At 37.4% G+C, this 27106-nt stretch overlaps 1 protein-coding gene across 4 annotated transcripts in view; it reads left to right on the top strand.

Annotated features, from left to right (window-relative positions):
* Window positions 1-8599, top strand: part of KDM3A (lysine demethylase 3A) — a 53024-nt gene extending 44425 nt beyond the window's left edge. For 3 of the 4 annotated variants that reach the window (XM_060655852.2, XM_081795241.1, XM_081795242.1), the window contains exons 21-26: window positions 66-196; window positions 4453-4572; window positions 4655-4794; window positions 6521-6697; window positions 6781-6915; window positions 7888-8599. In XM_060655852.2, coding sequence (XP_060511835.1) covers window positions 66-196; window positions 4453-4572; window positions 4655-4794; window positions 6521-6697; window positions 6781-6915; window positions 7888-7968 — 784 coding nt within the window. In that variant the 3' untranslated portion in view covers window positions 7969-8599. The remainder of the gene's footprint in view (window positions 1-65; window positions 197-4452; window positions 4573-4654; window positions 4795-6520; window positions 6698-6780; window positions 6916-7887) is intronic. The other variant, XM_060655869.3, reaches the window with a different exon arrangement.
* The last annotated feature ends 18507 nt before the right edge of the window (window positions 8600-27106 follow it).

Genomic DNA, 27106 nt, shown 5'->3' with positions numbered 1-27106 from the left:
GAACAAAAAAATGTTGGATTAGAAAGGCAGACTTATTTTGCTAACGCTTGGTTGTCTTGTCCTAGGTTTGATGATCTGATGGCCAATATCCCACTGCCCGAGTACACAAGGAGAGATGGCAAACTAAACTTGGCTTCCAGGCTGCCAAACTACTTTGTTAGGCCAGATCTTGGTCCCAAGATGTATAACGCCTACGGTAAGGAAGAAACGGCTAAGTTGAAAACCTTATAATGGAAATAGAGTTAAGTCAGAATGTTTGGAAAATTGCTTTTGGGGAAGATGGAGATGGACAACATTCATAATCCTAATAAGAACACTGCATTTGGCTTCATTTTTGTGTATTTCCTTTCATTCCTTTCCGTGTGTGTGTATTTCCTTTTCGTAGTTACAGTTGTAAGACATATGCAGTTTTTACTTTTTCTTTTTTTTACATCTAATATTATATCTTAAAATCTTTGTGGTGCTTAATTGTTTTTAGTGTGATATTTTTTAAATGATTGTATGGTATATCATCAAATCAATTCTGTTATTCATCTTAAAATCAGTCTGCTAGCATTGCAGCTGTTTTAAAACCAGCTGTACTTAAATGCAAGTAATCCATGTTGGTGAGTAGTAGTTTGTTCCTTAAGTTAGTATTGGAAGCACACTTTGTTGTTTTATGTTTATTTTTGAGAGAGAGAGAAAGGAGTGCAAGTGAGGGAGGAGCAGAGAGAGAGATAGACACACACAGAACCTGAAGCAGGCTCCAGGCTCTGAGCTGTCAGCCCAGAGCCTGATGCAGGGCTCAAACCCACGAACTGTGAGATCATGACCTGAGCCGAAGTCGCTGCTCAACTGACTGAGCCACCCAGGCCCCCTGGAAGCACCTTTTGAATTGGATAGTTTATGGAGTCATGTCTAAACAATGAAAATCCAACGAGGAAGACTGTACAAGATAGAGATTGATTTCCTTGGTCACCAACTAGTTTGGTTTTTTTTTTAATTTTTTAATGTTTTATTTTTGAGAGAGACACACACACAATGCGAGCGGGGGAAGACCAGAGAGAGAGGGAGACATAGGATCTGAAGCAGGCTCCGGGCTCTGCATGGAGCCCAATATGGGGCTTGAACCCACAAACCGTGAGATCATGACCTGAGCTGAAGTCGGATGCTTAACCAGCCTAGCCACCCATGTGCCCCTGATCTTGAATAGTTTTATGTTGGGTCTTTATTTAGGTCTTGGTGATAGTTGGCTGTTTTGAAGGAATTATTTACCCATTGATTGTTGAATGAAGTTTCAGTTTTTTGGATCGTTTATTGAATTTGCTTTAGTCTTTTATACTATTTGGATCCCATTTTTCCTTCTAGAAATTACTTCTTTGATTTTATTCTTTCCTTCTATTTTTTTTTTTTTAAACGTTTATTTATTTTTGAGACAGAGAGAGACAGAGCATGAACAGGGGAGGGGCAGAGAGAGAGGGAGTCACAGAATCTGAAACAGGCTCCAGGCTCTGAGCTATCAGCACAGAGCCCGACGCAGGGCTCGAACTCACGGACCATGAGATCATGACCTGAGCCGAAGTCGGACGCTTACCCGACCAAGCTACCCAGGCGCCCCTATTCTTTCCTTCTATAATTACTCTCAACTCCAGTCTCTCGGGCCTGAGGGTGACAGCCCTCCTGAAGATGAGACAGAGTCCTTTAGCACCTTTGCTGTGTTTTCCCGAGACTGTCAGGGGAGGAGAAGAGCAGAGGCTTGGATCTCAGCCCCACAGTTCTTCCATTAGGATGGAGTCAGCTCAGGGATCCACCTGGACTGGAGTCAGGGAACATTTCGAGAAGGAAGTTCATGTTGGGAAGCTCCCACGGTCTAGATGCCCGGGATGGTGAGAAATGGTCTGTGGGAGAGAGGACACAGCAGGCAGGGGTCCCCTGGCCTATTCCCTTTGCTTTCCAAATCTCAGTTTAGAGAACTCTGCATGTGCTGTGGGGCTGTTGCATGTTCCCTAGTTGAGTTGCCTTTCTGCAAGCCCATCGGAGCAGTTAGTTGGTTGGAGCATACGCTGTTTACAGTGGGGGTTTACAGTGAACTTACATGAATGAAAGTATTTTTCCACAAAAGGAAATGGTGGAAGTGGTATAATGTCGCATAGTGATTATCCTTGCTTTGTAGACATCCTGAAGCTTTATGGGGTAGAAGTGGTTATCTGAGAAGTTTTCAGAATAAATTGTCTGCTTGGTTTGAATGGCTTGGCAGCATGGACACCCATAGATAGATGGCAGTGTTGTTACTCTTTAAAAGCTTTACCTGTGACAAAATAAGCAGTGAGGGATTGAAAATAATGAAAATGTGTTCGTTTTCAAACACCTTGTACTTTCTCATAAAATTAAAGAGTGGTCATTTTCAAACGTCCAGTGATCGAGCTGTGACTCCTCAGTCAGAGTAGAGTGAAAAGGTTCTTTGGAGAGAGAGAGAGAGTCAGTATCTCTCCAGCTCCAGTACCACCAGCAGTTTTACAGATGTCCAGGTCTTCAGGACAGTAGCAGGGACAGTGACCTTCTCGGGTCTGAGCCTAGGACGTCAAGTCTCCTAATTTCCAGGCTAGAGCCATTCTACTCTGCCCCCAACCCCCAGCAGCCCGGATTGTGTCCACTTACATGCTTTTCGTAACAGTCCATGGTGCTGTGTTTCAGGATTTTCTATTTTCTGGGAATCCTTTCCCTGGGACCTTTATGTTTTTGTGATCTTAGTCTGTTGGAGTTCAGGCTCCTTTTAGAGACTGTTTTATCAGTGTGCAGTCGCCGTGGCCACATTTGGATGGGCTTTGTGCTGATGGCTGGGTAGGTGTCACCTCCTTCCTCGTTGGCACAGCTGTTTTCCCCTATTTGGCACTGATCCAAGAGCAAGCAGCCTGACGAAGCTCTGAGACCTACCTGTTCACGCTTCCTTCCACAGTGTTAACTGTCGCCCTGCAATTTGTGTTTGTCGTTCCCGCGTATTTGTGATGCTACCATATATATTTGTATTCCCGCGGAATATTCTTTGAGATTTAACCTGTGTTTGAGCTTCATAGAAATAGAATCAGGCTTTTGGATATTCATCCATGCTATCATTTATTACTGTCCATTTCATTCATTTTTCTTGTGTCCTATTAATTGCTTTTTCTTCTTAAATTTTAATTTTACTCTTTATTATAGAAAAATGTCCCAAATGCACTCAGAACTTCAGAGTCTAATACAGTGACTGCCCATATACTTACTACCCAGTCACAGTAGCTATCAGTTTTTTACCATGAGTGTTTCATTATTCAATCCCGTTATATTTGTCCCTTACCATGTTAAAACAAATCTTTTATGTATCGCCTTTAAAGCACATCCTTTGATTTTGCCCTAATACCTAATGTTCTCTCCCCACTCTTGGGGCTCATAGGTCAACTGAATGGAAAGAAAGGAAGGCACGGCAGGGCTTTAGGGCCACAGTCCCAGGTGGACGTTATGGGGTGCCTTCTGCTGTGGAGAGTAGCTCCTAGAACCGTAGGGTCTCACAAATCAGAGGGAAGTCCTTGGCCTCCTCCAGACAAAACAGGGCTGTTTCGGGGCTGGCAGGTTAGAAAATGACTTCCGCTTGCCCAGTTCAAGCCAGGCTTCCCTTCACTGCCCATTCAAGAAGCAGAGTCCACATGTCAGGGTGGGCTGTCCAGGGTGACCACAGGGCTTGGTGAGCCTCAGGGTGAGTGCTGAGCAAAGTAGATCTTTTCCAGGGGGTAGGAGATTAAAGTCTCAGACTATGAGCTTGTGCTGTGGCTCACCCTACCCTCCCTATTTGTTTTTGTTTTTACAGTTGAAGGAACCAAGGCAGTGTTTTCTTTCGTTCTGAGTGTATAGTCATTTGAGGTCCCAGCTTTATGTGTATGTGAAGGGGATTTCTGTTAGACTCTCCATCCTGAGTGGACCCTGGGCCTTAGGTTTTACCCCACAGTGCTCTAGGCTGTGACAACCTGGGCTTGGATTCACCTGGTCAAGCACATGTCCTTTTGGAGGAGCCACTTTACCATTCCTGAGTCCTGCTTTCTGATTTCTTGGCTTATGAGTGTTTCTTTCTTTCTTTTTTTTTTTTTGCCAGCACACTGATTCATTAGAAGAAAATTTTCTTCAATAATTTCATCCAGTAGTTTTGGTTCTTACAGGAGGGTGTGTCAAGGACCTACTTTGCCTGTCATCAGAAACAGAAGTCCTACTGTTAGAACTTGTTTTTGTTGTTGTTGTTGTTGTTTTGTTTTGTTTTAACGATTAAATATTTGATGAGATTGCTTTCTTTCAAAGTTGAAAGGATAATTTAATATTAAATACTGTTGTCTTGTACGTGATTTAGAGAGGCAGGTTTTAAGTTTGTGACCAAGTATCTCCCAGAGAGTGAGAAAGAGAATGGCAGCCTTCACATCTCAGTAAATTTAAGGTGTTTTCTGTTGGCAGGATTGATTACTCCGGAAGACAGGAAATATGGAACAACAAATCTTCACTTAGACGTATCTGATGCAGCCAATGTCATGGTGTATGTGGGAATTCCCAAAGGACAGTGTGACCAAGAAGAAGGTAGGGTGCTGCTGAGCATAAAAGTGGGGCTTACTCTCTGAGCTGGAGACTTTGGTGTGATATTTGCTTTCTCTTGCTCCAGAAGTCCTTAAAACCATCCAAGACGGAGATTCTGATGAACTCACAATAAAGCGATTTATCGAGGGAAAAGAGAAGCCGGGAGCCCTCTGGCATATATACGCTGCAAAGGACACAGAGAAAATACGAGAATTTCTTAAAAAGGTGTGCCCTTTATCCTATGGCATGTGAGGAGAGAGGCGTGGAGAATAGCAGTATTATAAATTACCACATGTTGAGACTAGCTGGTTACCAGGAACTCATCACGGCCTCAAAAGTTAGACCTGTGCCTGTCAGACTGATGTGGCTGAAGCTGGTTGCTGAGGAACAGACTTCAAAGTGATTAGGCTCACACCTTTGAAAAGAGGAGAGGGGCCTTGCCTTTTTCCTTATGACTGTGTTTTACATTATAGTGGATTTGGAGATTTTTGTGCTCTACCTTCAGGTTAGTTCCTCTGATCATCTGTTAGTACCGGTTTGTTCTTAATTTTTTTTTTTTTAACGTTTATTTGTTTTTGAGACAGAGACAGAGCATGAACGGGGGAGGGTCAGAGAGAGAGGGAGACACAGAATCTGAAACAGGCTCCAGGCTCTGAGCAGTCAGCACAGAGCCCGACGTGGGGCTCGAACTCACGGACCGCGAGATCATGATCTGAGCCGAAGTCGGACGCTTAACCGACTGAGCCACCCAGGCGCCCCAGTACCGGTTTGTTTTTATTGCCTTGAAAATCTAAGTACTGTACTTTAGAGGTTCATATAAAATTCCTTGGCCCTTGATATCTTTGCTCAGAGTGAGTTACTTAGGTCCCTGTAGGTTTTGTCTACCCTCACTAGTAGTAGGTCAGGAAAGCCTCAGGCATTGCTTGTGGCCATTAGCTTGTGAAGGGTCATTGGAAAGGGATGCAGGGGTTTTTAAGATTTCAGGTTTCTAGTAGTAGGCAGATTGTTCAGCAAGGGCTGTGTCTGGAAAGTTCTAGGTGAAATGGACACACTCAGTTTTTAAACCTGTTTGCCACTGAGGCTACTGATTGCAGCCCAGGCATCTGTGACTGACATTCTTCAGTTCATGAGGAATGAATGTGAATACTCCTAGCCTGTTGCCTGGTACCAGGTAGGTCCTTAACCAGCATTGGTTTGAGTCAAAGCTGTTTCTTACTTGGGATCATTGGACTCTTTCAAAACCTGCTGGTCACCATATTGTTCCTTTGATTGTGTCAACCTGAGTCTGGGCTGCCAAATAACTGTGTCTAGAATAAACAGATTTATTCTATGGCTATCTTTGGGACTCGTCTGTAACACTGTATTTCAGATTGTTAAATGAGTATAGATTTTTAATAACTGCAATACAGCAAGTCTGTTTCTAAGGAACTTGAGCCTGTTTATGTTCAAAAGTTTAGACCAGGGACGCCTGGTGGCTCAGTTAAGCATCCGACTTTGGCTTGGGTCATGATCTCGCCCTGTGTAGGTTCAAGCCCCGTGTTGGGCTCTGTGCTTACAGTTCAGACCCTAGATCCTGCTTCAGATTCTATGTCTCCCTCTCTCTCTGCCCCTCCTCCTCTTGCACTCTGTGTCTCTCTCTCTCAAAAAATAAACGTTAAAAAAAAAAAAATGTCTAGACCAAAATATTGTCCAAATATAGCATTTCCAAATATATGCAGACTGCCAGTCAGAGATTATTGGAAATAACAGAAGGAAAACCACATTTTCTTTCAGTTTTCTCTTGGTTCGTTCAATTAATGTCTTTGAGTATTACTTGTCTCTTTCTGCCAACAGAGTATCTGTTAAGGAAGGCCTGACATCTGTTGACTGCCCACACTATTCAGAGGGGGAAAGTGCCCTCGCTGGGCCTCAATACGTTGCTCAGTTTCATATTACTTCAAATGTATTCTAGGTATCAGAAGAGCAAGGTCAAGAAAACCCAGCAGACCATGATCCCATTCATGATCAGAGCTGGTATTTAGACCGATCACTAAGAAAGCGTCTTCACCAAGAGTATGGAGTTCAAGGCTGGGCTATTGTACAGTTTCTTGGGGATGTGGTATTTATCCCAGCAGGAGCTCCACATCAGGCAAGAAACATTACTTTATTCTTTATTCTCCTTACACTAAGAACTTTTGCATATGTGTTACTGATGCAGCTTGTGTTTTCCAGGTTCATAACTTATATAGCTGTATCAAAGTGGCCGAAGATTTTGTTTCTCCAGAGCATGTTAAACACTGTTTCTGGCTTACTCAGGAATTCCGTTACCTGTCACAGACTCACACCAATCATGAAGATAAATTACAGGTAAAAATATTACCGATTCCTGGTGTTCTCTGACTCTGGCTTCATGACCCATTATTGACCTTATAAAGAGAGTCTGTGAACTTGGCCATATCACCCTTGGCACATGAGTTGATGAACTGGCTTATGTCTAGTTCCACTGTCTACATAGGCCAAGGAGGAACAAACATAGAAGAAATCTTACCTTGGTTTGCTACTGTTTAGACTGTAAATACTGTGCCCCAAGAGAAAGGCTTTAGTATTGAAAATGAATAGATCTGATATCTAATCCTGGCTCAACTGCCAGACATTGGTCTTGAACAAAGACTCTTAATGCCGTGTTGTTATCCTTGAATAGAGCAGAATCTTGAGTATCCAAAGAGGATCCAGAGAGTGGGTTCAAAGATGCTTTTAATAGTGAATTATGTAAAATATAATTTCATACTTGGAAAACTAGGGGAACATACAGGTTTTGAAAAATTGTACCTTGGGACTTGCCTCTCCCTGTATTCACCAGGCTCAGTGCCACGTGGCATCAAAACCTGCATGAGGGGGAAAAGGCATGGGTTTAAAATAGGTGTGAAATACTGGCCTAATGGAGTCTAGGGGCCTTTCCAGTATTGACACGTTGAATACTGAGTTTTAAATTTGGAGAGAGGGGCTTCCTGAGCGGCTCAGTTGGTTGAGCGTCCAACTCTTGATTTCGGCCCAGGTCATGATCTCACGGTTCATGGGATCAAGCCCCATGTCAGGCTCTGTGCTGAGCATGGAGCCTGCTTGAGATTCTCTTTCTCCTTCTGCCCCTCCTCCCTGCTCATGTATTCTCTCTCTCCCTCTCTCTCTGTCTCTCTGACTCTAAATTTAAAAAAATATTAAAAATTAAAAAATTTTTAATTTAGAGAGAATGGTGGTAAAACTGGTAAGGGAAAAGTTTACTCTTAAGGACAGATTTTAGATTTATTGGTGAACTGACCATGTTTTCTCCTGTCCTTTTAGGTGAAGAATGTTATCTACCATGCAGTGAAAGATGCAATTGCTATGCTGAAAGCCAGCGAATCCAGTTTCAGCAAACCGTAGGGGTCCAAGGGACGCCTTAACCCCTGTACATTGGACGTGAATTACTGGCAGCTGTTCAAATTCTTCAGGCAGGATTCCTGTGGACTTTGAGATTCATGTTACCTCATCTTCTTTTTTAAACTGTACCCAACTGGTAAGGGTACTCTGTCTAATGTATATTTCTAGTGTTTACACACACTAAATGTGTATATGTAGGAACTATTTACAGAACATGCATCCTTAAACTGTGACTTTTCACCTAGTGCAGACCTTCTACCATGCTGTAAAAACAAAACCTCTTACCAGCTCTGGAACAATACCTGCAGTTATTCCCAGCTGTTTGGTTGGACAGCTTAGTCAAATGGATTTATAACTCTTAGGAATCACTGCACGGTTTATTTGGCTGTATTTTGTTTTGTGTCTGTCTGAGTATCCTCTCCCCTACCCCTTAGGGTTCAGATGAGCGATGGAGGAAATGACAGCTAACGATGCAGTTCCTACTGTATTGCATTAGGACTGGCATTATATAGCAGAAATCAACTACTGTACAATTCTTGGGTTTAACCATCTTTAGTTAAATGGAGTTTTAATTTAAATGAAGCTTTGCTAATTTTAAGTGTTAAGCATTTTGCATTAAAGTATTCATATAATATTTTGACTCCACTCATTGGCATTATTATCCTCTGGTTATAGATTCAGCACACTTTTCTGCAATGTTCTAGGTATAAGAGGTTGCTCCGGGAATGCCTCTTAAAAGCAAAAAAATTAGATGCTATAGTGATTTGTGAGTGATAATTTATAATGCTAACATGGAAATAAGTTTCTTCTTAGCCAAATGGAAGCCTTGTCACACTTTTGCAAAGAAATACCGCCAATTAACTAAATTTGGAAGTGGAAGTTAACCAAGAAATCAAATAGTGACTGGTTAAATGGTTCTAAAAAAATATTTCAAAGAGATTAAAATACTTTGTCTTGTCTTTCATAATATAAGAGTTTACGAAGGAAAAGGAAATTATTAGAAATTTTAGAACAGTAGGATCTTAAAACAATCCTTTCTGAAGGAAGAGAATTCATCAGGAAGCCACCTTTCTGTATTTCCCTGGGCTTCTCTCCAAGCCAGGCCTCAAAGGAGTCCCACCGATAGTTACACCACTGTTACTCATAATCAAATAGATTGTAACAAGTGTGAAAACAGAAAGCCACCATGAACAAGAGCCGATAAGAACTTTCAAATTGCCGTATTAAACCTGCAAAGGTTTACAGACTGGAATGATCCAGTATTATTTTATATTCTGAACTGTTTAATACATTAAAAGAAATGAGAGTATTGGAATATGATGAAAGAATGAGATTTCCAGAAATGACCAAATATGGAAAGAAGCTAAATAGCATTTATAGAAATGAGATATGATGGTTAAAATTAGAAATTCAGCAGATGAGTTAAACAGAAAAAATTCTTTTATGAACTGGGAGATTGGTAAAAATATAGAATACGGCATTGAATAACAGGAAACTATAAAGAAGTGTTAACTGATAAGCAGGACACTGAAAAATACATGTTTGATAGTGAGTGAAAGCCAAGAGAATCGGGGCGGAGGGGGAGAAAGATGCTGTTCAGAGATAATTTTCCAGTATTAATGACCTCATCAGATTAGAGAAGCCCACCTAAATCAAGCAAGATAAGTTAAAAGTCCACCTGTATGTTAATAAATTAAAAGACTACTCAAACAAGTAGGTTTTATATTAAAAGCAGCCAGAGTGGGGAAAACATGATCTTCAGGGAAGTGACAGACGAACAGTTGACTTCGTAACAGCAACGGTGGAGGTCAGAAGAAAATAGATTCCATTCTTCTGGTGCTGAAGAACATAGCCAAAAACAGAAATACAGACACAGCAAAATTCTTCCTCTGTTCTTTATGGAAAATTTCAGATGAAAACCAGAGTTTATTTTCAGGCCCTCGCTGAAGGAACTTTTAAGGATATCCTTAGGAAAGAAAACCCAGAGCATGCAAGAAAAAAATGGAGTACAAGGGAAATTATAAACTTCTGGATGAATTTAAACAATAATAGTGTTAACCAATATTTTTTAAGGTATGGATAAATTTCCTTAAAAAGTTAAACAGAACTAACATATGTGATCCAGCAGTTCCACTCCTAGGCTTACTTAAAAGAATTGAAAGCAAGGATTCAGATACCCATACACTTGTGTTCTTAGCATCATCATTCACAAGAGCCAAAAGGTGGAAACAGCCCAGGTGTTCATCAACAAATGAGTGAATAAACAAGATGTGGCATAATACATACGATGGAATATTTTTTGGTCTTAAAAATGAAGGAAATTCTGGCACATGCTATAACATGGATGAATCTGGAAAGCATGCTAAGTGAGACAAGCCAGACACAGAAGGAGAGATACATGATTTCACATCTATGAGAAATAATCAGGGGCACCAGCGTGGCTCATTTGGTTAGGCGTTCGGCTTCGACTCAGGTCATGATCTCGCGGTTCATGAGTTCGAGCTCCCCGTCGGGCTCTGTGCTGACAGCTTGGAGCCTGGAGCCTGCTTCGGATTCTGTGTCTCCCTACCTGCCCCTCTCTGGCTTGCTCACTCGCTCGCTCTCTCAAAAACAAATATTAAAAACAATAATAATCTTCGAGAAGTCAAATTTCATAGAGACAGAGTAGAATGATGCTGGGAATGGAAGGGAGTGGGAGTGGGAGTTACTGTTTGATGGGTAGAGTTTCTCTCTGGGCTGATGAAGTTCTGGGGATGGATGGTGGTGATGGTTGCACAACATTGTAAATGTACTTGCTACCACAGAATTGCACATTTAAAAATGGTTAAAATACTCAATTTTTTCTTACGTATATTTTACCAAGATAAAAAAACAACATTCTTATTTTTAAAAAACCGATTAGAAGGGCAGGAAAGAAGGAACAAATGGGACTTTTCTGAATACTCCAAATGCAAGATACAGATGGTCTGACTGTAATAAAAGACTTGACTATATGCTGCTTATGAAAGAGATGGTTTGTAGATTAAAAATAAAAGTACAGAAAAGAATTATACCATGTAAACACTACTCATATGAAAGTAAGTATGGCTATATTGATAACAATTTTAAGATTTTAAGATAAAGAGTATTACCGGAGAGAAAAAGCGTTTTTGTTTTTTTTTTTTTTGGTTTGTTCTAGAAAAAATTTTTTGTTTGCTTATAGTTGACACAATTTTACATTAGTTTCAAGTGTACAGCATAGTGATTGGACAACTCTATACATCATAATACACTCACTACAAGTGTAGCTACTATCTGTCTCCATACAACGCTATTACAATATCGTTGGCCATATTTCCTGTGCTGTATCATTTATTCCTATGACCTATTCTATAACTGGAAGCATATCTCCCACTCCCCTTCACCCATTTTGCCCATCTTCCACCCCCTTTCCCTCTGGTGATCATCAGTTTATACGTCTAGCTCTGCTTTTTGTGTCTTAATTCATTTGTTTTTTTAGACTTCACATATGAGTGAAATCATGAAGTATTTTTTCTTGCTAAAAAAAACTTAGTGGTCATAAAAGGGTTAACTTGGAAGATATAATAATCTTACTGGCTACATACCTAATTAGGAGAGCTTCAAAATAATATGAAGCAAAATTTGACAGAATTAAAGGAGAAAAGAAATTCACAGTCATAGTTGGTGATTCTACCTCTTTCTGTAATTAATACAATAAACAGACATAAAACCAGTATAAGTACAAAATAATTGAACCTATCAACCAAATCAGCATTTATTAGAACACTAAAGCCAATGACTGTAAAACACACATTCCTTTCAAGTACGTATTGATTGTTCACCCAGAAAGGCCATAGACTGTACATTTCAATGGATTATGTAAATTGAAATTGTATAAGGTACGTTCTTGATGCGATGACAGTGGAATTTAAACAGTAAAAAGATAACTGCAAAATTCTCAAATGTTGAGAAATTAGCATACTTCTAAGTAACCTACTGATCAAAGAAAACATCAATTGAAATCAAATTATTGGAACTGAATAATAAAAATACATTTCAAAAATAGATTCAGTTACAATAGTGCTTAGAGAGGAACGTATAATTTTCAGTGTATGAGAAAAAGGTTTAAACTGTATGTATATAATATAGAATATGTTTTGGAGATTTTTGCATTTTTGTTAATGAAGGGTATTGATCTAAAAAAAACTTTTTTATATTGATCTAAAATTTTGAAATGTCCTTGTAATGTTGGGTTATGATATTGAAGTTATAACCTAAAACAAGTTAGGAAGTATTTTCTCTTCATCTAATTGCTGAAAAAAAAATATATATAGATCGATACATATCTATCTATCTATATATATCTATCTATCTATATATATATATATATAGTTGATCCTTGAACAACACAGGTTGGAACTGCAGAAGTTCATTTATGCATGGGTTTACTTCAATAATTGGAAACATTTTTGGAGATCTGCAACAATTTGAAAACTCACAGATAAACCCTATAGACTAGAAATACTCAAAATTTGAAAAAGGAACGTCAAAAATGTATAAAATATATGTAGGCACTAGGCTCTTTTTTCATTTATTACATAAAATGTACTATTATGAAAAGTTAAAACTTAATAAAATTTAGGAACAGAAACACAGGCTATATATATACATGGTGCCATTCGCAGTCAAGAAAAGTAAACAAAGATGCAGTATGAAGTAACTGCATAAAATCAGTTGTACATATTGTACCATAATAATTTCATAACCACCTCCTGCTGAAGTGAGCACACGTAAAACACCATGTGACACTAGTCCTCTCTGCATGAGCAGTTCACATCTTCAGTAAATTGCATATTGTATTGCAAACTGCCTTCTTTCAGTTGCCATGTATTTTTGTGTTTAGTGCAGTACCATATACACTACAACAGGGGGCCCACATGAAGTGCCACTAATGGTGCTGGAGGTTCTAAGAAGCAGAGAAAAGTCATGGCATAAGGAAAAGTTGAATTGCTTGGTGAGTACCATTGATGGAGATCTGCTGCTGATGCCTACCATTTCAAGACAAACGAACCCAAGTGTAAGGACTGTTGTTAAAAAGAAAAGGAAATTCATGAAGTCATGGTCGTGGTACACCAGAAGGTGCAAAACATTTTCTGTGAAATATTTTCTTGAAAATGCAGCATTTATGTGGGTGCAGGATTGCTATTAGGAAGGCATATCTATAGACTAATATCATTCGACAACAACTTAAAAGGCAAAAAATCTAAAACTGGAGAATGTAACACCAGCAAAGGATAGTTTGATAATTTTAGAAAGGTTTGGCTTAAGAAATAGCAAGAGAAGCCGTTTCTACTGACCCAAAAGCAGTAGACGAGTTCCCAGAAGCCATTAAGAAAATCATTGAGAAAGGATATCTGCCTGAGCAGATGAAAGAGCACTATTCTGGAAAAGTCTCAAAGGACATTTATTAGGAAGAGAAGCAAGTACCAGGATTTAAGGCGAGAAGGGGATAGATCGGCTAACTTTACTGTTAAGTGCAAATGCAGTCGGGTTGCTGATGAGGACAGCCCTTATCTTTGAAGCTGCTAACCTCCAAGCTGGAAGGTGAAGGGAAAAGATAAACACCAACTGCCAGACTTTTGGTCTCACAAAGAAGGCCTGGACAATGAGAACCTTTTTCTGGGTTGGTTACATTGATGCCCCCGAAGTCAGGAAGTACCTTGCCAGCAAGGGACTGTGTTTTGAAGTTCTTTTGAAATTGGACAAATACCCCTTGCCACTCAGAACTCTATGAGTGTAACATTGAAGGCACTGGAGTGTCTACATGCCCCCCAAACACAAGGTCTCTAGATCTGGGGTGTCATAAAAACCTTTACGGCTCATTACACCTGGTACTCTATGGAAAGGATTGTAAACGCTATGGAAGAGAGCCCTGATGAAGGGTTAAACTGTTGAAGATCCCTCCATTGTTACAGAAAAAAGCTGTGAAAGCTACCAAGCCCAAAATAATAAATTCTTGCTGGAGAAAACTGTTCAGATACTGTGCATGACTTAATAGGATTTATGACAGCCAGCCAATCAAGGAAATTATGAAAGAGATTGTGAATATGGCAAAAGGGTGGGGGTTGAAGAGTGTTAGGGTATGGATATTGGAGAAATCCAAGAGCTAACAGACACCGCATCAGAGAAATTAAGACTTGATAGGAATTAACGGTGCCTGACAATGAGGAAGAAGATGCAGTCAAAGCAGTGCCAGAAGATAAATTGCCCTTAGACAATCTGGCAGAAGGGTTCCCGATCATTCAAGACTGCTTTTGACTTCTTTTCATAAAAGAAGTAACATGGACCCTTCTATGATACAGGCACTGGAACTAAAGCAAATGGGGGAAGAGGGATTGGTATCATATAGAAACATCTTTAGAGACATAAAAAGACAAGTCAGATATTATGATGTATTTCCATAAAGTTACACTGAGGCAGGAAGCCTCAGGAGGTGGAAGGCCACCTCCACCTCCATCCCTGAGACAGCAAGACCATCTCCTCCTCTCCCTCCTCTTCCTCAGACAACTCAACATGAAGATGAAAAGGAAGACATTTATGATGATCCACTTTTATCAATAGTAAGTAATCATGCCATACGGTTAATAAGCTGATCTGTTGTGTATGTATGTGTCTATATTTGAAAATATAATTGCATGGCAAGAATGGCAAATAAGAATAGCTATAAGGTGAGTGATCTTTAACATAAAATTAATAAGGGTTAGTTTTCTTACTGTTTTGTGCTTTCAAACAGAAAACAGTTTTTCTTACTGTACAGTATGCCTCTCATAATTTGAGAAACTGCCTATCAGCCCATCATCACAGGTAAGTGGGTTTTTTTAATGTAACATTTCCAGTACTGTAAATATGACTGTAACTCTGTAGGTCATAAAAATTGTATAGAGATTCATTCATTAGTGCATAGGCTAGGGTACTGTGAAGCATTTGGATCAATTGCACTAGGCTACCATAAAGCAATCCTGTTGCTGCTGCTTCATTATCAGTGCATACATCATTATACTAGTAAATATATATGAATTTCTTTCTTACATTCTTTCCATCTTTTATGGCTAGAGTTATGTCTACAGTGTTTGATGTCACATAAGACAATATTGACGTAGGTGCTGACAAGTGACTCATCTTGTAAACAGACGACGTAAATTTAAGGTATTGATAAATACAGTACAGAACTGCTGGTGTATTTTCCCTTATGATTTTTCCTAAGAACATTTTCATTTCTCTGGCTTACTTTACTGTAAGAATATATTATATAAGACATATACAAAATATGTTAATTGACTTTTTACATTATTGTAAGGCTTCCAGTCAACAGTGAGCTATTAAGTTTTGGGGGAGTAAAAGTTTTATGCAGATTTTTTACTTCATAGGCCAGTGCCCTTAACCTCTGTGTTGTGCAAAGATCAGCTCTACTAATATTTCTTTCTTGAATATTTATATAGATGCCCTTCATTAGTGAAAATATAGGCTAGAGAGACTTCTAACTATGGATTCAATTTCTTTAACAGATCTAGGACTATTCAGGTTTCATATTTTATATTTCTAGTTTATTATTTTATTTTATTATTTTATTTTAGCTATTGGCTTGTCATATATGGCTTTTATTGTGTTGAGGTACATTCCCCCTATATACTTTGTTCAGAGTTTTTATCATAAATAGATGTTGAATGTTGTCACATGCTTTTCCTGCATCTATTGACATGATCATATGTTTTTAAGCTTAAGAGAGAGAGAGTGGGGGAGGGGCAGAGAGAGTGGAAGACAGAGAATCTCTCTGCTGACAGCACAGAGCCTGATTCAGGGCTCGATCCCACAAACCATGAGATCATGACCTGAGCTGGAATCAAAAGTCAGATCTTAACTAACTGAACCACCCAGGTACCCCATGATCATATGATTTTTTTTTTAATTTTTTTTTAACGTTTATTTTTGAGACAGAGAGACAGAGCATGAACGGGGGAGGGTCAGAGAGAGGGAGAGACAGAATCTGATACAGGCTCCAGGCTCCAAGCTGTCAGCACAGAGCCTGACGCAGGGCTCAAACTCACGGACCGTGAGATCATGACGTGAGCCGAAGTCGGCTGCTTAACTGACTGAGTCACCCAGGCGCCCCGATCATATGATTTTTAAGCTTCATTTTGTTAATGTGGTATATCACATTGATCTGCAGAGGCTGAACCATCCTTGTACTCAGGATAAATCCATTTGGTTATGGTGTATGATTCTTTGAATGTATTGTTGAATTCAGTTTGCCAATATTTTATTCAGATTTTTGCATCTGTGTTCATCGGGGATATTGGCTTATAATTTTTTTGTGGTGACTTGTCTGTTGTTGACATCACTGTAATGCTGGCCTTGTGAAATGAATTTGGAAGTGTTCCCGCTTCTATATTTTGGAAGAGTTTGGAAAGGATAGTTATTAATTCTAATTTGAATATTTGGTAGAATTTATCAGGGAAGTCATCTGGTCCTAGACTTTTTTTTTTGGGGGGGGGGGAGGTTTTTGATTACTAATGCAATCTCCTTACTAATATTCAGTCTGTTTGGATTTCTTCCTGTTTCTTCATGACTCAGTCTTGGTAGGTTGTATGTTTCTAGGGATTTATCCATTTCTTCTAGGTTGTAAAATTTGTTGGTGAATAGTTGTTCATAGCAGTCTCTTATGATCCTCTGTATTTCTGTAGTATCCGTTGTAACATTTTCTCTTTCATTGTGGATTTTTGAGTCTTCTCTTTTTACTTGGTGAGTCTAGCTAAAGGTTTACCAATTTTGCTTGTCTTTTGAAAGAACCAGCTTTCAGTTTCATTGATTTTGTTCTATTGTCTTTTCAGTCTCTATTTCATTGAGTTTCACTCATCATTGTTATTTCCTTCCTTCTGCTAACTTTGGGCTTTATTTGTTCTTTTTCTAGTTCCTTAAGGTGCCATGTCAGGTTGAGATTTTTCTTGTTTCTTGATGTAGGCATTTCTTGCTAGGAATTTCCCTCTTAGAACTGCTATTGCTGGGGCACGTTGGTGACTCAGTCGGTTAAGCACCCGACTTTGGCTCAGGTCATGATCTCGCAGTTCGTGAGTTTGAGCCCCACCTTGGGCTCGGTGCTGACAGCTCAGAGCCTGGAGCCTGCTTCGGATTCTGTGTCTCCCTCTCTCTCTGCCTCTCCCCCGTGTGCACTCTGTCTCTCTCAGGAATGAATAAATGTTAAAAAAAAAAATTTTTTTAATAAAAAGAACTGCTGTTGCTGCATCCCACAAGTTCTGGTATGCTTTATTTCCATTTTCATTTGTCCCAAGGTAATTCTTGATTTCTCTTTGATTACTTCTTTGACCCACTGTTTGTTCATAGCATGTTGCTTAATTTCCAAATATTTGTGAATTTTCTAGGTTTTTTCTTGCAATTGATTTCTAGTTTCATAGCATTGTCACTGGAAAAGCAGCTTATGATTTCAGTTACCTTAAATTTATTAAGACTTGTGGCCTGACATATAATCTATTCTAGAGAATGTTCCATGTACACTGAGAAGAATGTATATTCTGTTGCTTTTAGATGGAAAGTTTCTGGTATATGTCTGTTAAGTACATCTTGTCTAATATGGGTCTATCTATTGGTGTAATTTGGGTATTGAGGTCCTACAATTGTAGGACAATTGTATTGCCTACAATTGTATTGCCATCTATTTCTCCCTTTAGGTCTGTTAATATTTGCTTTATATATTTAGCTGCTTTTGTGTTGAGTGCATAAACATTTATCAGTGTATATCCTCTTGTTGGATTGACCCCTTTATCAATATGTAATGTCCTTCTTTGTCTCTTATAATATTTTTATTATATCTTATAAGGTGCTAGTTATATAATTAATCTAACATATATTAATTATATCTAATCTATGTGTGTGTTACATATAGATATATATAAAGGACAATATGACCATGATTTATTCCAAGAATGCAAGATTAGTTTAATGTTTGAAAATCAGTCCAAGGGGTGCCTGGGTGGCTCAATTGGGTAAATGTCAGACTTGATTTCAGCTCAGGTCCTGATCTCACAGTTTGTGAGTTTGAACCCTGTGCTGACAGATGGAGCCTGCTTGGGATTCTCTCTCTCTGCCCCTCCCCTGCCAACAATTTTGCTCTCTCTCTCTCTCAAAATAAATAAAACTTAAAACAAGTAAAAGAAATAAGTCCAAGTATTTCAGTGCATTAACAGAATAAAGAGGAAAAACTTAACTGTCAGTAGATCAGAAAAAGCTTTTGATAAAATTCAACAGCCTTTTTTGATAAAAATTCTCAATAAACTAGATACGATAAAGGGCATTTATTAAAAGCTACAGCTAAAATGATATATAATGGTAAAATATTTTGTACTTTCTCCTAAAGGTCAGGAACAAATCAATGATGTTCTCACTCTAACCACATCCACTCAACATCCACTCCTAACCAGTTCAATGAGGGGAGAAAAAGATTTGAAAGTAAGAAGTAAAATTGTCTTTATTCCTGGATGGCATGATTGTGTACATGAAAAGTCCAAAAGAATCTATAAAGTACCAGAATAAATTAATTTAGCAAGGTCACAATAACAATATATAAAAATCAGTTGTATTTCTAAATATTAGCAATAAACAAGTTTAGAATGAAATTTTAAAATAACATTTACAATAGCAAAAAAAGTAAAATTGCTCAGAGGAAATTTAATTGAAAGACATGCAAGACTTTTACATTGAAAACTACAACTGCAAAATGAAAGATGTGTATATAAGGAAAAGTACACCATGCTCCTGGGTTAGAAGGCTCAATATTGTTCAGATAAGTTTCCCCAATGTAGATTTATAGATTGTTAGAAAACAAGTCTTTCTGGTTCTTTCATGTTTTTGCATACACTGTGAGTGAGGCACTGACTACCCTTTGTTTTGGACTATCTTCTCAAAGCTGTTTGATAGTAAACAGTCTTATAAGAGATACTGCATCCCTGTGGAGGAAAACTGCCCATTACAAAACATTTGGGTTCCCTGAGCCCAGTATCCCTCTCCTATAATATAACCTCTGTAGATGGAGGTATTATTTGGCCCTCTTGACATCACCGTGGGAATTGGGGCTTGAGGCACTGGCCAAATATGTGAATATTGAGTCTCAAATTCTTCACTAGCATCCATGGAAATGTGGCAGGCTAATTTGTTAGCTTGTACATAGAGTAAGATACTTGTAGAATGCACCTGAAGAATTACACAAAAGAAAAAGTGTAGCTTTAAAAGCATTTATGAGAAAACAAAGACCAGAAAAAAGAAATATTTAACTCAAAAAACTAGAAAAATAAAGTACTCTCACAGTACACAAAAGGAAAAGATTAATAAAAGAAATTTATGAAATGGAAACGATCAACAAAATTAAAGCTGAATCTGAAAAAATCAGTAAAATAGACAAACTTCTGGCAAGACTGATGAAGAAAAAGTACAAATGAATAATATTAAGAATGAAAATGAAAATGTAACTACAAATATGGCAGAGATTTTAAAAATCTTAAATGAATCATTGTTAATTTATTTAAAACATGAAATCTGGACAGTATTCTAGAAAAATTATCAAAATTGACTCTTGAAAATCTGGATAAATAGTATTAAAATAACTAAATCGTTAATTAAAAATTTTGCACAATCCATACCCCCAAAAGGCGGCAGGCATAGACAGTTTTTTAAGTGAGTTTGTATCAAGGTTAGAAAATAATCCTTATTTTACGTAAAATTAGCCAAGAGGATAGATAACAGAGAGAACTATTTAGTGGATTTTATAAGGCTAGTACACTTGATACCAAAATCTGACAAGAAAAGGAAATTACAGGCCAATATTACTTATAAACATACTGGCAAAAATCCTAGATAAATTACTGGCAAGTTCAAATCTAGCATGAATTAAAAATGGTGTGTCACTACCAAGAAAAGATTAAGGAATAAAAATCTGGTTTAATATCAGAATATTTAGACATTAACTCATCACTTTTAACAGAAGGCAAAAAATCCATGTGATCATCTCAAATATACAAAAGAATCATGTAGTAAATTCAACATAGATTTATATTTAAGTGTACAAGTGAGTGGCATTCACAAATCTCTGTAACCAGCACCATTATCCATTTCCAAAATATTTCATCACCCCAAACAGAAACTCTGAACCTATTAAGCAATAACCATTTTCTTCCCTACCTCCAGCCCTTGGTAACCTCTAACCAGTTTCTATCTATGAATTTGTATATTTTAGATATTTCTTATGAATTTGTATATTTTAGATATTTCTTATAAATATCTATGCTTTTGTTTGTAGCTTATTTAACTTGCAGGGTAATGCTTTCAAGGTGCATCCATTTGTAACATGTTTCCAAACTTCATACTTTTTTATGGCTGAATATTTCAGTGTATAACACATTGTGTTAATCCATTCACTTGATGATGGATACTTGAGTTGTTTCCACCTTTTAGCTACTGTGAATAACGCTGCTATGAGCACTTATGTACAAGTATCTGAGTCCCTGTTCTCAATCCTTTGGAGAATATAACCTGAAAGTGTAATTTCTGAGTCAAATGGTAATCATATATTTAACTTTTTGAGGTATCACCAAGCTGTTTTCCACATTCCACAATGGCGGTACCACTTTACATTCCTGCCAGCAATGCTTGGTGTAGTTCCAATTCATCCATGTCATCACCGTGTGCTGTTTTCCATTTTTGTCAAAGTGTAGCCATCTTCATAGGTATAAAATGTCATCCCATTGTTTGATTTGCATCTCCCTAATGATGGTATCTTTGGGTATACATATTGGTCACTTGAATATCTTCTTTGGAGAAATGTCTACTTAAGTCCCTTGCCCATTTTTTTTTTAAACTGGGTTGGGTTGTCTTTTTGTGGTTATGAATTCTTTATATATTCTGGATATTAAGCCATTAACAAACATAATATTTGTACATATTTTCTCCCATTCTGTGTGTTTTTTCACTCTTGCTAGTGTCCTATGATGTAAAAAAATTCTTAAATTTTTAATTTTAGTAGTCTGAGTTACCTATTTTTTACTTTCTTCGGCTGTGCTTTTGGTGTTATATTTAGGAGAACATTGCCAAATTCAAGGTCTTATGATTTCTTCTAGGAGTTTTATGATTTAACTCTTAGATTTAGGTTTGATCTATTTTGAGTAAAGTAAGCTTCAAAATTCATTCTTTTGAATATGGTATTTCAGTTTTCTAACACCATTTGTTGAAGAGATTGTTCTTTCCCCATTGAAAACAGTTGACTATAGATGTGAGGATTTACTAACTAGGCTTCCAATCTATTAGACTATATATCTGTCCTTATGCCAGGGGTGCACTCTTGATTCTTGTAGCTTTGTGTAGCAAGTTTTAAAATCAAGAACCATAAGCCCTCTTTGTTGTTCTTTGTTAAGATTTTTTTTTTTTTTTTAATACTCAGGGTCCCTTTAAATTCCACATGAGTGTTTTGAGTTGGGTCTGTTTATAAAAAATAAAACCCATCTGGGTTTTGAAAGAGATTACACTGAAACTACCTTTATGGGTTTGAATAGTAGTATCTTCACAATGTTAAGCCTTGTAATTCATGAACATGAGAAGTCTTTCAATTTATTGGTGTCTTTTTTTCTCCTCCTAGCTTTATTGAGACATAATTGATATATTGTCTAAGTTTAACATGTACAAGGTGTTGATCTGATAAATTTACATATTCCTAAGTGATTACCTAGTGGTGTCTTCAATTTCTTTCAGCACTGTTTTCCAGTTTTCAGTGTACAAGTCTCGTGCCTCCTTCGTTAAATTTATTCCTAAGTATTTTATTCTGTTTGATGTTATTGAAAGGGGAATTGTTTTTGTAATTTTCTTTTTGGATTGTTCCTTGCTGATATATACAAATGCAACTGATTTTTCTTTCAACCAATTTTTGCATGATTCTGTATCCTGCAATTTTGCCGAATTTATCAGTTCTGACAGGCGTGTGTGTGTGTGTGTGTGTGTGTGTGTGTGTGTGTAGAATACTTAGAGTTTTCTACATGAAAGATCATATGAGTAAAGATAATTTTAGATCTTCCTTTTCAATCTGGGTACTTTTACTTTTTTAATCTTACCAGTTGCTCATGTCAGAGCTTCCAGTTCCATGTTGAATAAAAATACCTCAATGCAGGAACCCTTGTCTTGACTGTGATCTTTTTTTGCTTGCCTGCTCATGCTTGTATATTAAAATAAATCCAAACAGCTCTTCCCTTGCTCATTTCCCTGCATTTTCATGACACACTTTCTTATCCATTTCAGACAATTAGGAAGGCTGTTGCCCCTGGAGGATTAATTCTGGACTCCTCTTGCACTTAACTTTGTAATCCGACAGGCTTCTTTTTTACCCCAGACTTACAGTTTCCCTCTTTACCATCTTTTTTTATTTTCAGTGTCTGGTTCAACAATGATTTCTTTTTCTTTCTCTAGGACTTGAGACTGGGATTTTTTTCTCTTTTATTTTCCTTCCTCTAAAGGAAAAACTAGGTTTCATGACTTAAGTGTGAAGATGCAAGGTGAGTAACCTAGTCAAGATGCTAAGATACTAGTTCAGATACTAACTGGGTTGAGTGAAATCAATACCAAGGTTTTTAAAAAGTCCCTCATCACTTGCTTTGTTTATTTTTGCTTTTGTTCCTTTTACTTTTGAGGTCAGTTTCAGAAGAATCCTTGGCAAAATCTAAGCTGAGGTGCTTACTACTTATGTTCTCTTCTAAACATTTTATGGCTTCTGGTCTTATGTTCAAATCTTTAATGCATTTTGAGTTAGGTTTTGTGTCTGGTGTAAGATAGTTGTTCAGTTTCTTTCTTTTGCCTTTTGCCAGTTTCATTCTGTCCAATATTCATAACGCCATTTATTAAAGAGACTGTCCTTTCCCCATTGTATATTCTTGGCTTTTTTATGATTTTAAGGGGAAAGCTGTTTTTTACTGTTGGGTACAATGTTAGCTGTACATTTTTCATATATGGTCTTTATGATGTTTCTAGTTCATTGAATGTTTTCTGTTCTGAAAATGTATTCGATTTTGTAAAATGCCTTTTCGGTGTCAATTGAGATGACCACATGGTTTTCTTCCTTCATTCTGTTAATATGGTGTATTATCTTGATTTTCTTATGTTGAACCACCCTTGCATTCCTGGAATAAATCTCTCTTGATCATGGTATAGAATCTTTTTAATATGCCACTGGATTTAGTTTCCCAGTATTTTGTTGAGGATTTTTGCAGCTATATCCATAGAGGATACTTGTAGTCTTCTTATAGTGTCTTTGTCTGGCTTTAGTATTGGGATATTGCTGGCCTTATAGTATGAGTTATGTAGTGTTCTCTCCCGTTCCATTCTTGGGGGAGAGTTTGATGATTGGTGCCCATTCTTTTTTAAATATTTGGTAAAATTCACCAGTGAAGTCATCTGGTCCTGAAGTGTTCTTTGTTGGGGGTTGTTTGTTTTTTGATTCCTGATTGTTCCTTGTTTTACAGGTCTATATACATTTTCAGTTTTTCAGTTCCTCAGTCTTAGTAGTTTCTGTGTTACTGGGGCTTTTCCCATTTTACCTAGGTTTTTCCAATTTTTTAGCATGTAGCTCTTTATGTTATTTTCTCATAAACCTTTTTTGTGTAACGTTGATAGTAATGCACCCTCTGATGTTAGTAATTGGAATCTTCTTGCTGTCCTCTTTCTCCTCCCTCTTACAGTCAGTCTAGATAAAGATCAATTTTGCTGATCTCTTTATAAAACTGTCTTTGGTTTTGTTGATTTTTCTTTTTGTTTCCGATTAGATTTCCACTCTAATCTTTTTATTTTCTTCTTTCTGCTATTTTTGGGTTACTTTGCTTTCCTTTCTCTAGTTCTTTAAGGTGACAGTTTATAGATTTGAGGTATTTTTCATTTTTAAATATTTGCACTTACAGTCATAAATCTCCCTCTAAGCACTATTTTTGCAGTAACTCTTGGCATGTTGTCTTTACATTTTCATTCATCTCAAGGTATTTTCTAATTTCCATTGTGATTTTTTTTCCTTGACCCTTTAATGTTGAGATAATTTCCACATATATGTGATTTTCCAGTTTCCCTGTTACTGAGTACTAGTTTCATTTCTTTGTGGTCAGAAAAGATATTTAGTATGGTTTCATTCTTTTTTACATTTCAAGAGACTTTGTGGCCTTACATGCTTTATCCTGGAGAATATTCCATTTAGAATAATGTGTATTTTTACTGTTGTTGGGTGTAGTATTATGTGTATGTCTATTTGGCCTAATTGACATATAGTGTCCATGTCCTCTATTTACGTATTGATTGTATGCTTGGCTGCTTTCTTTATTACTGAAAGTTCTATTATTATAGAACTATTTCTTCAATTCTGGCAACCTTTACTTCATATATCTTGGGGCTCTATTGTTAGGTGCACATATAATTGTTATATCCTTTTTTTTTTTAATGTTTATTTTTGAGAGAGAGGGATAGAGCAGGAGCAGGAGAGGGGCAGAGAGGGAGACACAGAATCTGAAGCAGGCCCCAGACTCTGAGCTGTCAGCACAGACCCTGATGTGGGGCTCAAACTCACAAACTGTGAGATCATGGCCTGAGCTGAAGTCAGACATTTAACTGACTGAGCTACCCAGGAGCCCCCTATAATTGTTTTATCTTCTTGATGGCTGACCCTTTTTCTTCAATATTTCATGTCCTTTATCTCTTATAATCTATTTTGACTTAAAATCTATTTTTGATATACTCATTTTTCAAACTCTTCATCACCTGTTAGTATTTTTTTTTTTATTGTTGTTATTGGATTTTTCTTCTGTAAGATCTATACCCAATGTGGGTCTCAAACTCACAACCCCAAGATAGAGTCGCATGCTCCACTGACTGAGCCAGCTAGGCACCCCAACTTAAAATCTGTTTTAGTCTCATAATAATATAGGTGCCCCATATGTGTGTAACATATGAGTACTATTCACATGCATTATCTTTTTCCATTTTTTTTCCATTTGTACTGTTTAAGTCACTGAGTTTTTTTTTTTTAATTCCACTATAGTTAACATACAGTATTATATTAATTTCAGGTGTACATTATAGTGGCTCAGTAATTGCATCCATCACCCAGTGCTCATCATGACAAGTGCAGTTCTTAATCCTCATCACCTCTTTCATCCATCCCCAACCCACTCCCCTCTGGTAACCATCAGTTCTCAATAGCTAAGAATCTGATTCTTGGTTTGTCTCTTTTTTCCTTTGTACACTTTTTTGTTCTTAAATTCTGCATACAGGTGAAATCATATAGTATTTGTCTTCCTCTGACTTATTTCACTTAGCATTATACTCTCTAGCTCCACCCATGTTGGTACCAATGCCAAGATTTCATTCTTTTTGATAGTGAGTAATATTCCAATGTATATGAATACCACATCCTCTTTATCCATTCATCTATCTCGATGGACACTTGGGCTGCTTCCATAATTTGGCTATTGTAAATAATGCTGCTATAAACATAGGGGTGCATGTATCCTTTTGAATTCGTGTTTTTGTATTTTGGGGGTAAATACCTAGTAGTGCAACTAACCACTGGATAAAGTAGTCCTCTTTTTAACTTTCTGAGGAAAGTCCATGCTGTTTTCCAGAACGGCTGCACTGGTTTGCATTGCCACCAACAGTGCAAGAGGGGTCTTTTTCTCCATATCTTCACCAACACTTGTTGTCTCTCATGTTCTTTTTTATTTTAGCCATTGTGACAGGTATGAGTGATAACTCATAGTTTTGATTTGCATTTCCCTGATGATAAGTGATGTTGAGCATCTTTTCATGTTTTGGTTGGCCATCTGCATGGTTGTCTTCTTTGGAGAAATGTCTGTTCATGTCTTCCCATTCTTTAATTGGATTGTTTTTTGAGTATTGAGTTGTATAAGCTCTTTATATATTTTGGATACTAACCCTTTATTACATATGTCATTTGCAAATATCTTCTCCCATTCAGTAGGTTGCTTTTGGTTCTGTTGATTTGTTTCCTTCACTATGCAGAAGCTTTTTATCTTGATATTATCCCAACAGTTTATTTTTTGCTTTTATTTCCCTTCCCTCAGGAGATACATCTAGAAAAATGTTATGTCTGATGTCAGAGAAATTACTGCCTATGCTCTCTTCTAGGATTTTTATGGTTTCACATTTAGTTCTTTAATCAATTTTGAGTTTATTTTTGTGTATAATGAAAGAAAGTGATCCAGTTTCATTGTTTTGCATGTAGCTGTCCAGTTTTCCCAAAACCATTTGTTGAAGAGATTGTCTTTTCCCCATTGGATATTCTTTCCTCCTTTATTGAAGACTGATCATATAATTGTGGGTTTATTTCTGGGTTTTCTATTCAGTTCCATTGATCTATGTGTCTGTTTTTGTGCCCGCACCATACTGTTCTGATTACCACAGCTTTGTAATATAACTTGAAGTCTGGAATTGTGATACCTCCAGCTTTGCTTTGGCTATTTATGGTCTTTTGTTGTTCCATGTAAATTTTAGGATTTTTTGTTATGGTTCTCTGAAAAATACGGATAGTATTTCTATCTTACTTTTAGAGAGAAAGACAGAGAGGGAGGGGTGGGGAAGAGGACTGGAGGGAGAGAATCTTAAGCAGTCTCCATGCTCAGCACAGAGCCTGATGCAAAATCAAATCCCATGACCCTGTGATCATGACCTGAGTCAAGAGTCAGATGCACAACTGACTGAGCCACCCCAGTGTCCCACTGTTGGTATTTTGATAGGATTGCATTAAATCTGTAGATTGCTTTCAGTAGTATAGACATTTTAACAATATTTGTTCTTCCAATTCCATAAGCATGGAATGTCTATTTCTTTGTGTCATCTTCAGTTTCTTTCATCAGTGTTTTATTATTTTCAGAGTACAAGTCTTTCACCCATTTGGTGCAATTATAAATGGGATTGTTTTCTCAATTTCTTTTTCTGCTGCCTCATTGTTATAGAAATGCAACAGACTTATGCACATTAATTTTATATTCTGTGACTTTACTAAATTCATTTATCAGTTCTAGTTTTTGTGGAGTCTTTA

Source organism: Panthera onca, chromosome A3 (genome assembly GCF_046562875.1).
Source record: "Panthera onca isolate mPanOnc1 chromosome A3, mPanOnc1 haplotype 2, whole genome shotgun sequence".
Classification (NCBI taxonomy): Eukaryota; Metazoa; Chordata; class Mammalia; order Carnivora; family Felidae; genus Panthera; species Panthera onca.
This window is presented reverse-complemented; position numbering and strand designations above follow the sequence as displayed.